The 12,705-nt window shown below is 47.0% G+C and overlaps 1 protein-coding gene across 2 annotated transcripts in view; it reads right to left on the minus strand.

The window, feature by feature from the left end:
* VPS53 (VPS53 subunit of GARP complex) overlaps positions 1-12,705 on the minus strand; it is a 138,795-nt gene that overhangs the window by 12,987 nt on the left and 113,103 nt on the right. For both annotated transcript variants that reach the window (XM_089900652.1, XM_022596139.3), the window contains 2 exons: positions 8,030-8,178; positions 3,925-3,994 (listed from right to left, as the gene is read on the minus strand). In XM_089900652.1, the coding sequence (XP_089756778.1) occupies positions 3,925-3,994; positions 8,030-8,178 (219 nt within the window). The remainder of the gene's footprint in view (positions 1-3,924; positions 3,995-8,029; positions 8,179-12,705) is intronic.

A 12,705-nucleotide genomic window follows, 5' to 3' on the forward strand; every position in this document is an offset into this window, starting at 1 on the left:
CTCCCCATCTCCAGGACCCTGGCGACCCTGCCAATGCTTGTAAACCCCTGTGGAGAATGGCTGTGCCTGTCTCTTTGTGTGGCACAAAGGGAGGACCCTTTTGACTGGGTGACAGAAGAGGCTTCAAGCTCTCAGTGGGAAGGATGGCCTCATAAAAATCAAGACGGGCCAGAGCTTAATGAGACAGAGAAAAGTGAGCAGTTGGGTAGTTAAGAGATTCAAAAAGGTCTTTAGGGACTTCCCTGGTGGCGCAGTGGTTAAGAATCCACCTGCCAACGCAGGGGGACATGCGTTCGAGCCCTGGTCCGGGAAGATCCCACCTGCCGCAGAGCAACTAAGCTCGTGCTCCACAACTACTGAGCCCGCGTGCCACAACTTGCCACAGCTACTGAAGCCCGTGCGCCTAGAGCCCGTGCTCCGCAACAAAGAGAAGCCACCGAAATGAGAAGCCCATGCACCGCAACGAAGAGTAGCCCCCGCTCGCCACAGCTAGAGAAAACCCGCGTGCAGCAACGAAGACCCAACGCAGCCAAAAATAAATAAATAAATGAATGAATGAATAGAAAGAAATGTAGATGTTAAAAAAAAAAATCACGTTATTTAAAAACTAACTAAATAAGTAAATTTATTAAAAAAAAAGTCAATATGGTCAAAATGTGGTAATATGTGTGATGGAATACTGTTCAGCCTTAAAAAGAAGGAAATTCTGAAGCATACTAACATGAATAAACCCTGAAAGTGCGCTGAGTGAAATAAGCCAGACACAAATGGACAGATACTGTATGATTCCACTTTATAGGAGGCCCCTCGAGCAGTCATATTCAGAGCGCTAGAAAGGAGAAGGGTGGCTGCCAGCAGCCGGGGCAGGAGGGGTGGGGAGCTGGCGTTTAATGGGAAGGGAGTTTCAGTTTGGGATGATGTGAAAGGTCTGGAAGCGGATGGTGGACGTTTGCACAACAATGTGAATATACTTAATACTAGGAACTGTACACTTAAAATGGTTAAAATGTTAAATTTTATGTTATGTATGTTTTACCACAATAAAAAAAGTCAATATGGTATATAAAGATAATTCAAAGGAAAATATTTATGGATCTAAAATATTCTGAGCAATATAGTTCATGTCTGTATTTCAAAGTCATGAACTATATTGCTCAAAATATTTTATTTTATTTTTATTTTTTTAAGAATTTTTAAAAAATATTTACTTATTTATTTGGTTGCGCTGGGTCTCAGTTGCAGCAGGTGGGCTCCTTAGTTGAGGCATGCAAACTCTTAGTTGTGGCATGCATGTGGGGTCTAGTTCCCTGACCAGGGATCAAACCCGGGCCCCCTGCATCGGGAGCGCAGAGTCTTAACCACTGCGCCACCAGGGAAGTCCCCTCAAAATATTTTAGATCCACAATACAACAGATCTAGAAGGAGGTGTGTGGAGAGTCTGATTCAGGGCTCTTATTTAAACATGAGGAAACTGAGTCCAGAGCAAGGAAGCAACTGCTCATGATCACAGGGACCATTAAAAGCAGAGCGGGGACCGGGCCCCAAGCTTTAGGGTCCTTTTCCCAACACTACAATGTGCTTCCTCCTCTCTGGTAAGCAGTTTGTGCAAATGGATTCCTTTTTTTTTTTTTTTTTTAAATAAATTTACTTATTTATTTTTGGCTGCGTTGGGTCTTCGTTGCTGCGCGCAGGCTTTCTCTAGTTGCGGCGAGTGGGGGCTACTCTTCGTTGCGGTGCGCGGGCTTCTCATTGCAGTGGCTTCTCTTGTTGCGGAGCACGGGCTCTAGGCACGTGGGCCTCAGTAGTTGTGGCATGTGGGCTCAGCAGTTGTGGTTCGTGGGCTCTAGAGCGCAGGCTCAGCAGTTGTGGCTCACGGGCTTAGCTGCTCCGCGACGTATGAGATCTTCCCAGACCAGGGCCCGAACCTGTGTCCCCTGCACTGGCAGGCAGATTCTTAACCACTGCGCCACCAGGGAAGTCCCTGGATTCCTTTTCTACTGTGTGCTCGGTCATAGATACTGTGGCCAAAAGACTAATTAATGACCCTGCAAATCCCACAAGACTCTCTGAAAATCACAAACTAGCAAGAAGCATTACAAATACTGGTATGGTTCAGTTCCACGTGCCCTTGCAATTGCTCAAGTGGACTCTGGGGCCCAAAGAGAAATAATTTACTTTATACAGTAATCAGGAAGAGAATCAAGAGCAGGAAAATGTCTCCTTTCCTATTTTTGGCACAAGTATTAAAATGTAGTCTAAATTTAGGATCTAGTACTTCTGTGGCAAAGCAGAGGCATCTGAGATTAGGCCTCAGTCTTTGCTTTGACTCTCACAGCTTTCGTTAAAGTTTGGATTACAGCCGCTGCAAGACTTGCAGCAGAATCTGTTTTTTTTGTTTTTCTTTTTCCGGTACGCGGGCCTCTCACTGTTGTGGCCTCTCCCGTTGTGGAGCACAGGCTCAGCGGCCATGGCTCACGGGCCCAGCCGCTCTGCGGCATGGGGGATCTTCCCGGACTGGGGCACGAACCCGCGTCCCCTGCATCGGCAGGCGGACTCTCAACCACTGCGTCACCAGGGAAGCCCCAGAATCTGTTCTAATCTGTGAACTTCTCTTTGTTAACTTCTTGGTTCCTATGGTTTTGCTGCCTGATTGATCACGCCTCCAGCTCCATGACTGCTTGGGTTTCTAAGGCCAGATACTCAGGGCAAGGACGGACCCAAGCTAAACCTGAACTTCACGTGGGAATCCTCCAAGGGCCACATTGCTTTTAGTTCTCACCCACGGCCTCCCCCAGGCTGGGCCTGTTGAGATCTATGCTCTCCTGTCACCCACTCCTATTTGTCTGGGGTCTGAGAAAGTAAAACACCAGTTTCACAGATGGTTTTCTCATTCGCATCTCAAAGCAGAAGTAAATACTGGCCAAATTGATATATTTCTGAAGGTGCGGGCTTTGAAGTCTGAGCTGATTATTTTAACATTCTTTTAAAGAAGAGAAAATCTGAGGAAAATAGATATGACATTGGGTTCATGTGACAATATGAAAATACCATGCTACTGGACACTAAGTGAGCTTGTAAGGCCTGGGCAGAGCTGCAAACTCATGGAAACATGCTCCCAATGAGTCAACTTTGTGTTCCAGTGGCTTCATCAAGTCTAGAGACAGAAACCTAGTAACTGAGAATCTAAAGCTTCTCTCAGACACACAGAGAGCAATCACTCCGCGTCCTCTCCTATCACACACAAAAGTGAACAGAGTGGATTCCCGATAAACATGAGTTAATGAAACTGGGCGTGCTGGGGCATTATTCTGCTGTTTCCCGAGGACAGAATTCGTTCTGTGCTTATGACATGCAAGAGGTAAGAATTTCCAAACACTGAAATTCTACACTCAGACACAGTCGGTCAGTGTCTGAACCCACGCAACCTCCCAGGAAGTTTGCTGAGACAGTACTTCTGACTCTGCTAAGCTGGTCAGCCAGACAGCCCGCGGCAAGCATCAACTAGATGTTTCTATGTGGGGAGATGGGCACTGACAGTGGAAACAAACTATCAGTAGTAACAGCTGGCATTTGCTGAGGGCTTCTCATATGCCTGACATCGGGTCAAGCACTTCAGTGCATTATCTTGTTTAATCTTCACAACTACCCTGTGAGGCGCTGCTGTGAGTATCCCCATTTTATAGCCGAAGAAACTAAAGCCCTGGAAGGTTAAGCAACTTGTCTAAGGACAAACACCTTAGGAGGTGCTCAATGAAAATGTTTTCAATAAATGGATGAATAATTTAAGCTGCCAGGTCATCATTCTGTCCTCAAACAGGGAAATCAGTGATTTTACTTCTCCACAGCAGCTCTGTACTAGGAAGTTACACAGTTTGATCTACGACAAAAGCCATAAGGAACAGTCCTATTCCAGTTCCGTCTTACCTGTTCTGCTCCCACCATGCTAATTGGCTTGCACTTGAAGAGGTGGGTGATGAACTTGGGAATGAAGGAGCTGTGGATAAAAAAGAAGTGACAAATTAGGCTTATATTCTCTTTGGTAAAGAACTGCAGAAACATTTTTTCTTTTTTTAAGGCCCCACTTCCTTCTACAAGAAAGCTGAGAATTAAAGTAGACAGTACTGTGGCCTACAAGCATCCACTCTTTTTCTTTCTAACTATAGCCCTGGTTTTATTTAGGTAAATCTGGCCTTGGGATGCTGGGGAAAAGCTGATCCCTCCTAAACTACAGGGGTGAATTCTAATCAGCCTCAGACAGGCAGAGCCTGGGGTCCCTTGGTGACTGTCGTTGGTGCTGACGTGGCTTGTGATCCAAGCCAGCTGGAGGGAAGGACTTCATTGCACGGCTGGGGCAAGTCTCTCTTCTTCTTTAGGGTATTCGTGTGTTTGGATTTAACATCTAGAGCTAACATTTTACCACTGTTCTAAGGATGAAGCCAGGCCCAAGGAGAGGAGGGTAAGTAAAGAAGCTGGGTCCTTAATGACATTGCTGAACCACTGAGGCAATCATCTTTGGATATGTCCTATCTCTGGACTTTGGTTATATGAAATAAAAAAATTCACCTCTGTTTAGGTCAGTCTGAGTCAGGGCTTCTATGACTAGTAGCTGAAAACATCCTAATAGATAAAGATAGTCGAATATACGTGAGGTAGTTATGCGATCTTAAATGCAAAAAAATAGGAAATAAATGCTAAGGGAGTAACTGTCAGATCAGGGAACAAAATACATGATCTCCAAAAAGTTTACTGGGGACTGAAGGGCAACCTGGGCCAGGTAGATTGATGATGCTGGTTTGGGGAAAGGGAGAATGTGATTTTAATAGGTCAGGAGGGCTTTTTAGAAAAGAAACTGCAGAGGCCTGTGTAGGGAAGGCTGAGTTGTACTGGTGCAGAACAGAAGACGTGGGAACCAGAAATGCCTATAATCAGGCCAGATTCAGAGTGAGCTGACCAGAAGAACACAGGGCCCACGACGAAGGGAGGACCATGGCAATAAAGGACTTGGAGGTCGAGGTGAAGCCTGGCCAGTCTCTCCCTCTCCTCACTCTTCCAATGCTGCTCTCAGGCTTGCGCTCGCCACGCTCTGCTCTCTCCACATCTTTTCCAGAATGCGTGTGCCCACTCTGCTATCCAGTGGCCTACTGGACATCCCACTGGCATGGCACCAGTACCTCGACCCCAGCATATCCAAGACTCAGCCCCACCCCAAAACCAGGCTCAGGGGACTGGATCTCCTCTGCCCAGTCATCCAAGTCAGAAACCGTACCCTTGCCCTCAACTCCACTATCCAATCAGTTCCCAGCTCTTCCCTGAATGCCCACACCCACCCCTCCTGACCATCCCCCTGCCGCTGCCCTTCTCTTTCTCACTAGAGCTCTTTCAGTTGTTTCCTAACTGGTCTCCTAGCCTTCGGCCTTATCATTTCTAATCCATCAGCTGCCAAAGAGATTTATCAATATTTCAGATGCAAATATGATCAAGACGCTCCCTTGATTACAATTCTTGCAATGGCTGCAGACAGGCCTTCCTTCACTGTCTTGACTCTCTCTCCCCAGCCCCATCTTGCTAAGCCCTGGTGCGCTGTGCTTCAAGCGGGCTGGGCCACTTGCAGATTCTACGACTCTGTAGAGGCTGTTTGATGCCTCTGTGCACTTGTTCACGCTGCTCCCTCTGCCTGGAACGCCCTTCCCCACGGCCTTGCAGGGCAGTGCACGCACGTCTCCCGGACTCTGTTCAAGGCCAGCTTTCCTATGAAGTCTTTCCTCAGTCACCTCCACCATACCCTGCAGAGTTCACAGACCTCTAGCCTAATACGTAACCTACTCTGTTACACTTATTTGCTTACACGTCTACTTCCCTCCACTTGACCGTAAGGCAAATGCAGATAGGGACCACGTCTACTAAGCCAAAGCACTTAACTCTGCATCTGGAACACAGCAGGCGCTCAACTGACTGCACGCTGAATAAATAATAAATAACAATGGTAACAGCTAACACTTTTTAAATGTCAGCATGGTACCAGCACTTTACCAGGACGTTTTTAACACTTCTGATTTTATCCCTCCAACCACTAGTAAGAGATCTATCATCTCCATGACTGAATGGAGGAGAATCAGCTGAGTGGATGAGGGAAGTCGCTTATGGTTCAAACAGTAGTTTCAATCAGCGGGGTGATCCTGATGTCTAAACGGGAGAGACTGTGGTTGCTTCAGAGACCCAGTGGAGGCAAAAGGAAACATCTAAGGCTTTGCATTAGTGAGATGAGAAGGGAAGTTAAAAGGAAAGAGATGTCAGCTCCAGATATCACATCTACGGGAATGCCTGCCGATTGATCAGGAGGGAGTGAGGACAAGGGCCTATGTGGAAGGGACCCTTCGGGCTCTAAACCAGAGCCAAGTAGTGTGAGATTGCATTATGACTAATGGCAATGACGCACACAGTTTATAACCTAAACTACTTCACACTAGAGTAGGCTTTGATCGTGCCCTTGAACTGGCTCTGTGTGCTAGACTGTAGGGGTGGGGTGCGGAAGATACAGGGACCAGGGACATGTCTTTGTGGGAAGAGTTCCAGCGTAACTGCCAGAGGCTCCTCCAGGCCGTTGCAGGGGCGGCAGTTATCGTTCTTGGCTGGAGGAGGGTTTTCTCACAGCCCCCATCTGAGGGTTCTGGCCTTCAGCTGGGAGTTTATAATGATGAGAGGGTACCGGGGATTAAATGAGAAACCCACTTTTTAGATCACAGGTTAAACTTTTCCAGATGTGAGAGGTGGGCATCCTCTTCCCAGCTCACCCAATATGGGCTTAGTAATGAAAGCAAAGGGCTGTGAGAGAATGTGAGGCGGATGCCGGGACTAGGTAAGTAAGTGGATCCCTGACTCACTTTAACATTAGCTCTGTCAGACCCCTGTGCATCGCACTGGAGGTTCTTGGCCACGGCCAATTTTTATAGAGACGCTGTTTCTACCCGGGGTTACGGGGAGTGTCACAGTGTGATTTATCAGCAATGCTTTCAACACGCGCTAAGGAGCACCCAGAGAGTGGAGGGGTGTCAGCTCCTGGCCCACCCGCCGCCCGCACATGTCAATGCCTCCCGGGAGAGGCCACACGAGCCTTGCCTGACAAGCTGGGAAGTGAAGCTTAAGCCACAAGCCACTCCATAACTGTTGCTCCTTAGGGATTCGTTTGTGAGGGAAAGCCTTAATTGAATACAAATTGGGAGAGATCTGGGGAAGACAGAAACTTGGAGCCCTAAATCACCCTTTGGGACTTGGATGAGAACAACCTAAATTCAGTAGCTGGGACTGGGCCCATCTTCCTGAGGCCCTCGCCTGCGAAGTCTGCCAAAATGCTTGTTTGATACTTGGTCAGAGGAGGTACTGACCCTCCATGGTGTCCGGTCTCCAGAGAAACAGTGCTATAGCCAGATGCTGACTGTCAAGGGACCAAACCATTTCCCCTCTTTAAAACAAGGCAGAAATGGCCACACAGGAGGACGTGGCAGGAAGACACGCAGCGCAGTGTCCACTCCACCTACTTGGCAATGGACTGGCTCCCTGACTTGCTCTCCCCGATTTCTAGTACCTTCCCTGGGCTCATGCATGTCCACAAGTGGATATATTCCAGCAGCCACAGTAACGAGCGCTATGAGGAAGGAGTAAGACAAGGCTCAAAAGAAACAGCTCATGGTTCCTACCCTTAAAAAGCTTATCATCTAGCTGGAGACACAAAATACATACATGAAATGTTGAAAAATAATTTTCATTACCCAAACCTGGGGGGAGGCAGGGGTGTCATTATGTCCACGTAATTCAAATGACAGGAGCTCCCCACTCACTTCTGTCTGTCTTAATGAGGATGACTGTATGGCTACTACTGTTCTTTATGACTTTAAGTAGCAAATTTAGTTTATTATGCTTCTCTGGGGTACAAAAAAATTAGTTGGACGGCGTGGACACCTGGATCGGGCGCATGCTGGTGGTCAGCATGGCATTCAGAACAACCCAGTGGTGAGGATGTTCCAGGACTTACTTTGCAAATTTAATGCAGAACTGTGTGAAGTATTTCCGCGTGGAAGCCAGGTTGTCACGGATGATGGGGACGTTCTGTTTAATGTGAAGAATGACAGAGGTGACGTAGGGGCTCTGGTCTCCAACATGCTCCACATTCTGCCACTGCATCTGAAAACGGAGACAGGGCGGGACAAGCCTTTAGATCCTCTGCTGGAGGATAGGCTTGCCTCTTAGCAAGGAAGGGGCAGGGGTGGTGGAAATGAGCCCGTGACTTGCTGTCACAGAGGCTGATTTGTCTTGGGGTGGTTTGTCTCTCCCTGTCTACAGGAGCTAATCATGAATAGAAACAAGTAAGCCCACCTTTTCCCTGACAGTGAAGTGTACCTTTTCCTACCCTGTCCCTCTCAGGCTTGAAACAGCCTTCCCTCCTCATCTAAGTGCCATCTTCTTTCTAAACGAACCCTCACCAGGCAGATGAACTGGATCGTATTCTTCTACGAGCTGCTCCACCTGAAAGGGGCTGTGGGTGGACAGGGGAGGGACGTCTACTTCTGACCAGGCTGGCAGCTTGGGAAACCCGAGAGGTGGCTGGGCCACACGAAAGGAAACCTGGAATGCCCTTTTTTTTTTTTTTTTTTTGCCGTACCCTGCAGCATGTGGGACCTTAGTTCCTCGACCAGGGATTGAACCCGCACCCCCTGCATTGGAAGGCTGAGTCTTAACCACTGGACCGCCAGGGAAGTCCCAAATTGGAGATTTTTTTTTTTTTTTTAAAAAAGGAAATTAGAAACAATATGACCTGTGAGACTTGCTTCAAAATAATCTAGTGCTGGGAGGAGCAGATGAAATAAGATTAGTGAAGCTGGGTGATGGGTACATGAGGTTCATTATGCTGTTTTCTCTATTTTTTCTGAAGTATAGTTGCTGTACAATACAGGTGTATTGTACAGGTGTATAATACAGTTACAGGTGTACAATATAGCAACTCACAACTTTTAAAAAGTATAGTTGATTTACAATGTTGTGTTGGTTTCTGAGTGACTCACAGTTTTGAAAGGTGATGCTCCATTTATAGTTATTATAAAATATTGGCTATATCCCCTGTGTTGTACATTATATCCTTGTAGCTTATTTTCTCTGCTTTTTGGTGGCTTATTTCTTCTACTTTTCTATTTTCTCTACTTTTGTATATAACTGAAAATTTCCATAATCAAACATTAGACTCTTACTCCTAGAGCCTTTGGGGTTATGTGGGATTTCAATCAAGGGGAAGGAAAGAGGATCTCTGGCAAACACGAGGGGCAGGTCATAGGTTAAGACAGTGCCATGGGGAACAGGGCAGGGACTGTGTAGATGGCAGGTGCGGGGGAGATGGGCATCACTGAGAAGCCCTGTGTGACCCCTGACCAGGCCATGAACAAAAACGAGAGACCTGCTGGGCTTAAGTTCTCACAACCTGAGGAGAACTAGGGAAAATGCTCTGAAAGCATGTACAGTAAAAGGGAGAAAGAAGCAGTGGTGTGATACTGCTTCCGCCTCGGATACACATGGGAGAAGGGAGGTCTTACCAGCTCCCAGCCTGCCCCGCGCTGGGGCTCTGCTGAGTCAGCCTCTCAGAACGGAGCCGGGCTGTCTGATAAAAAGACCCTAAGCCAAACACAAACCATGTAACACGTTCATAGAACGAGGGCAGTAGTTCTGAGGCCTTGATGTCTCTGGCAAGAAAATACTATTTTTATAGAGCTCTTGGGGAAAGGAAAAATTCAATCCTGAGAGAACTTGTTTAAAAGAATCATATTGTACATGGATGATCCCCCAGCTCCTGGGAAGCTCAAATGACTCTATGTTTTACCCTAATGTTTCTTCAAGTCAGCAGATACTTATATCCTGAAAGCTTTCAGTCTGTGCAAGGACAGAACCATGGCAAAGCAGGAAGGCACCTCCGTCTTCATTTTACAGATAAGAAAACCAAGGTCCAGGCACATGAAGTCTTACGCAAGCTTTCGTAGCGAGGCTCCAGAAAGAAAAGGGTCTCTAATTCTTTTACTGGGAAAAAAATAAAAATGAAGAATGGAGAGATGGTAGAAAAGTCTAATATGAACTGACTTTATATTCTAATTCTTTGGCTATGTGTAATGTTTTCCTCTTTTTCTTCTATTTTATTCAAGAGGCTTCTTTTTCCATCTGATTTGAGAGATGTGACCTATCCAAACAAGGAACATCCTAGGGGGTTTTAAATGAGCGCACAGGGTTGAGGCCAGAACTGGCAGGTGCTGTTAGCACCTACGCTTCATCTCCTGCTCCCAGCTCGGCAGCGGCTCGGGAGCACAGGTCCCGGGATGGCACAGTCAACTGGGTAGAGAGCGGGACGCACCACCCCTCCACCCGACGCAAAGCTCGTCCATAGTAATGACCACTGTTTTCCAAGTCGGCAGCAGTTTAGGTTTCAACAGCTCAAAAAGTTCATAAACAATTATCTACGCACAACGGTTCTCCATCGACAGAAGACAACCACAGAGGGAGGTGGTGACATGTCCTGTCATCGGTTCCAAAGCAGCTCCGGGGCAAGACGGAGTGTGCGGCGTGGGAGTTCAAGTTCCCGCTGGAGAGCTATCTCCTCTTGATCACCACTGGCCACGTCAATACGTGCCCACATTGGGAATCGGTGTGAAAAGACTGGATTTGCCTTAATACTTAAGCCAGTTAGGACTCCACCAGTCAAGTTAAAGGAAGTATTGGCAAAAGGCAAGTAGATTCCCAAGTTTAAATTTAAGTCAGCTTTATGAAGTAAGAAAAGAATTTAAAGTACTGGAAAACAATGAAAGTTGACATTGCTCGGACTATTTTCTAAAAAATGAACAAAATATCGTCTGCGGTGATGCTGTCCAGCCACTGCCTAGGATGGATGCTTTGCCATCACCCATCCCAATGACTTAGGGTTTGGGTTGTAACTCGAATGACCCAATATACCTACATCAGGGCCTACCGTGTGCAGGCTGCTTGGCCCGGCACTTTGCAAACATCATCTCATTACTATTCAGACGTCATCTTCCTCACAGCGGTCTTATTGACGAGGAGACTCAAAAAGCTCAAAGAGGAGAGGTCACCTGCCCGAAGTCACACAGCTAGTCAACAGCAGAGTGGAGGCAGCCCAGCTCCATCTAAAGCCCAAGCACTATACGAGGCCACTTCCTAGACACTTGTTAACAAATGATTTAAAACAAAGAAAACAAAGAACAAAGCACTCAACTGGCCCTAGTTCAAGGGGAGCCTAGTTTCTCACGGAGAAGCTAATGAAATACACAGGGATCAAGCAAAGTTCTCTTTCAAAAAGGGACACAAACAGTAGCTTGCACTGGAAGAACAAACATCCTGAAAAGCCATCAGTCGAAGTAAGACTCCAACTTTTTCAGATGAACTTTGCATCTGACCTTTAAAATTTACCCCTCCACACTTCAAGTTTTTCCTTCTGCACTTTTTGTTTAGAAGGTGGGGTGGGGTTGAATACCACTGGTGCTATATAAACAAGAAAAACAGTTTGCAAAAGAAGCGGTAACTAAGATGTAAGGGTGACAGAAACAGCAAGCAAGGAAAGGATCAAGATGACAATGCCAGAGCCTGTGGGACCCCACACTTGGCCTGAGGGAGAGGTTGTGAGGCCCGGGGCGTCGCCAGCGCCCGTGGTTTCTGCCACCTGGGGAGGAGTGTGTGGCTGCACCTCACAGGGAGGGTCGGGGAGATGCTCATTCTTCCTGGCGAGAACCCACAGGAGCAGAGAATTCTGACCCATCCACTGATCAGAGGACAGGGCTCCACACTAGTTTACTATGGAACTTGTGTTTCTCCATGGCTGTGTAAAACTTACAAAGGGGTCTCCTAAGAAACTGATTTTCCTTAAGTGAGAATTCAAATTTTCAAGTACTCATCTTGATTACGGGACTAGAGCTGTACAGAGCACGGATTCAGACATGTGGACTCTGGGAACACTACAGGTAATCAGAGTCTAGTGTTACAGTTTAGGCTGCTGGGCCATTGGCCCCAGGCATGCACACGTGCACACGCGCACACTCTCATGTCTGTCGGGGCTACTTTTACTCATAGAACAAGCGTGTGCTATGTTTCTAGGCACCTTCCCCATGTACAGCACTGAACCAAGTACTGTGGGGGGAATAAAAAAGAGGAGGGAACATCTATCGAGCACCTACTGTGCACCAAGCACGATGACTGACATTTTCCTGTGAACCTACTGCTTATGACTATGCAGCGAAGAAGGTATTCTTACTCCTCCTTTATAGATAAGACAGGCTTGCGGACAATAAGGGGCTGGTCTAATGAAGCATAACTGGTAAGTCCGAATGGTTGAGATCTAGATATTGGTCTGACTAACTCCAAAGTCCATGTTCTTTCCACTTTACCACGTTGCTTTCCAAAAGAAGTGTTACCACCTGAAATGAACTTGAAATTCGCTGAGGGATCTGGGGGGCAAGCAAAATCTACGTACAGAATGAGCTTGTCCACAGTAGACGATGTAGTGGTGGTGATGGTGGTGCAGAGGGGGAGGAAAGGATGACTCTCCTCACCTCTTTGCTCAGGGATACACGTTCCTTAACTCCAGGAGGAAAACCAAGAAGACCCAGGATAGAAAGTGGAGCAAAAAAGGCTCTAAGAAGATATATATATATAGGGACTTCCCTG

The sequence above is a fragment of the Delphinapterus leucas genome, chromosome 19, assembly GCF_059928025.1.
Source record: "Delphinapterus leucas isolate spDelLeu-1000000601 "Yukka" chromosome 19, BTC_Dleu_Yukka2, whole genome shotgun sequence".
In the NCBI taxonomy this organism is placed as follows: Eukaryota; Metazoa; Chordata; class Mammalia; order Artiodactyla; family Monodontidae; genus Delphinapterus; species Delphinapterus leucas.